The sequence below is a fragment of the Papaver somniferum genome, chromosome 3, assembly GCF_003573695.1.
Source record: "Papaver somniferum cultivar HN1 chromosome 3, ASM357369v1, whole genome shotgun sequence".
In the NCBI taxonomy this organism is placed as follows: Eukaryota; Viridiplantae; Streptophyta; class Magnoliopsida; order Ranunculales; family Papaveraceae; genus Papaver; species Papaver somniferum.
In genome coordinates this window covers 128259630-128262531 of record NC_039360.1, presented here as the reverse complement: position 1 = coordinate 128262531, position 2902 = coordinate 128259630, and the positions used below count along the sequence as shown (strand labels likewise).

Genomic DNA, 2902 nt, shown 5'->3' with positions numbered 1-2902 from the left:
GCGGCAGCAGCAGAGAAGAGGAGAGGGAGAGAGAGAGAAAACGCATCTGAGAAGAAAAAGAAAATTGAGGAAAGCTGCTTTTATTTCTGTTATATATAGTGAAGGCTATTTTGGGAATTCTTAAAATGCACGTAATAGGTTACACACGTGTGCAGGACCTGGGCTTAAAAAATTGGGTCCATTTTTCTCTTTTCTTTTAATTATGGATCTCCGGTTACTGGGCTTTAGTGGATGGACTTGCCACTAACTAAGAACACTATAATAGGATCTATAGGTAATTCCTACAATCTCCAACTCTTGCTTTCATTTCTGAATCAAGAAGTATATTAGTAGCTCGAAGAATAATATCTATGTGATAAATTGATGGTTTAACTCCATAGTGCAGATAAGCTAATTTTGATCAAAATTCAGTGCATTAATATAACTCACAAAATGTTACACTTACACAAGACATCTTACAAAATTACAAGTATTAGCCAAGTTAAATCATGATTACAAGAAGATCAAACCTCAAGACGAGTCAAATAAAACCGGATTAAAATTGAAGCCAGAACAACTTGTTTGCTTATTCGGTAAAGAAGAACTGAACCCCAACATCGACGTCGCAAGATCAAATTCCAGCAAATTGTTCTCCAGTTGGAACCCACCTATAACAATTGATGTTTTCGGTTTCAAACCTCCATCTAATAAACCTAGACACATTACTTGATCAGTAACCGGAACCATTAAGTTAGAACCAAAAATCCTCCATTTCACCATCTCGCTTTGCAATTCTAACTCCACGTTTGGAACTACCGGTCCGTTTCTGTTCCAACTAATATTCTCAGTTCCAAAACAGAACCCAAACGGTTGAATCGGTTCCACTCTAGACAAATTGTAAGACTTGGAACTAATCACAAAAGCCTCAGTTAAAGCGCTGTAAATTGAACTCTCTAGTGTAGTGTAAGGAACAATCGTGCTCAATTTGGTTCCACCAAAACCGGTGTCACTATCAATCGACAACAACCCCGGGTTTAACTGAATCCGGATCCCGTTGACCTTGATTGACTTCACTCCGATGTAATACTGATCATCTGAACTTGGTTCCGACACTGTTCCCGGTTTACTTAAAATCGGTGTGTAAATCAGTGATTTCAAGATATCCCTTTTAGGACGAATCGTATACGGGCCACCACCGATGAAAATAACACCGTTGGATTGAACTGAAGATGGTAAACAAATAGCGAATTTACGGTTCAGATTAAATCTAGCCGATAGTTGTGACGGTAACCCAATTCTGTTCTTCCCCAGACCTACCATCCCTTGAACACCAGCAGCTAACCGATCCAGCAAATACGTGGGACCACAAGAGAACAGAAAACGGTCGACGGTTGATACCGAACCGTTAGTCGATCCAACGGTTATAACATCCTCAACCAGCTCACCGTTTGAACCAACACCACTGATTGAATTTTCCGGATACGTTTTACACAGACTCTTGCCACGCTCACTTGCAGCAAAAACTGTTGGACCGGTACTCAACGCGGTAGAACACTGAACCGATTGACACTGGACTTGACGATACGTTGAGGACACGTACCCAGAGTGACAATCAACCCATAGGAATCTGCCGCCAAGATCTACAACGAGCTTTGTGGGTACGTGAGGGGTTCGTTGACCAATCTGTGTTATGTACTGGAGCGAACCAATATCTTTGGTTATGGGGATAACAATTGAATCTTGACTGTCGGACGATGATATTTGGGCTGTAGAAGTCGTAGATAACAAGACGATGATGATGGTGATATTGATTAAAAGATGCGAAGACACCATTGAAGAGTTTAGAAAGGATCTGCAGAGAGGTTGAGGAGAAGTAAGGTTTGATAGAGAGACGCAGAGTGGGTATACTAAAGGGCATATGCGAATGAGGAGGGTTTTTTAAACAAAATGGTGTGCGGAGAAAAGCAGGCGCGTGGGTTGGATAAAATATTATAAGGAGAAGACTAGGAAAGATGATAGCTTGACTTGATAAGCTTCGTTGGGTCCAGCAAGGAAAGAGAGGAATAAGATAAAACTTGTGACTTTGCGTTTTCGAGTTTATCTTCTCAAAGAGATATTAATACGTGGCTGTATACAATGAACTGACATTGGTGACTACTTTTGAGTTTGTTCCCTTCCAAAATAAGCCAAAACACTTATCGTGCAGGGAACTCCAATCCGATACGTGATATTCAGTCGTTGCCTTCATAAAATATAGGCAATTCTTAATGGAAGTCTTTTTTTTTGTCCGGGAACAAACCCAGATATACTAGGGATTTTATTTTATGAAAGTGTGGCAGTTTTAACACCTGTTTGCCTACCTAGACACAACCTGCGTATAGACAAATGATGCGATATGTACAAATGGAGACCTACGCCTCAATATTTATGGCATGTAAATCAGTTGTTGAGAAAATAAATGTGTGAAACTTGAATCGCTGGATAACGAGGTTAGGTATCTTGAAATGTATTGTGTAAAAAAAAATATCTCGGAATGTATTAAGGATTTCCCTCCGAATCGAAATTTTTCTCCTAGAATTTTCAGTAGAATGTAAAAAGAATGTACACCTACCAACATAAGTAGAACACAATACCAAAAGGTAAGATCCAAACTCATTATCATTTGAATTACATAAAAATTATACTGATAAAAACGGTTAGCAGCGACTGCTAGCAAATAGTGAAAATAAAGTAATAAATAAAATTCTATTAATTTTATTAATTCTAATGATCAATAAAGACCCGACAAACTCTTTATATAGACCAAGAAAACCAAATAATCCTTTTAAAATTCTTAAACTTAATCCTAAAACTATTAGGATCCTTGAGAATCAAAAAGCTTTTGCGAGAAAAATCTTCCAAGAAATCCTAATCATATCGAAAG

The 2902-nt window shown here is 38.5% G+C and overlaps 1 protein-coding gene across 1 annotated transcript; it reads right to left on the bottom strand.

Moving 5' to 3' along the window:
- Window positions 1-510: 510 nt before the first annotated feature.
- On the bottom strand, window positions 511-1812 carry LOC113359973 (basic 7S globulin-like). Its single transcript, XM_026603528.1, has one exon. It carries the CDS (start codon window positions 1810-1812, stop codon window positions 511-513), a length of 1302 nt encoding a protein of 433 aa, XP_026459313.1.
- Between the last annotated feature and the right edge of the window lie 1090 nt (window positions 1813-2902).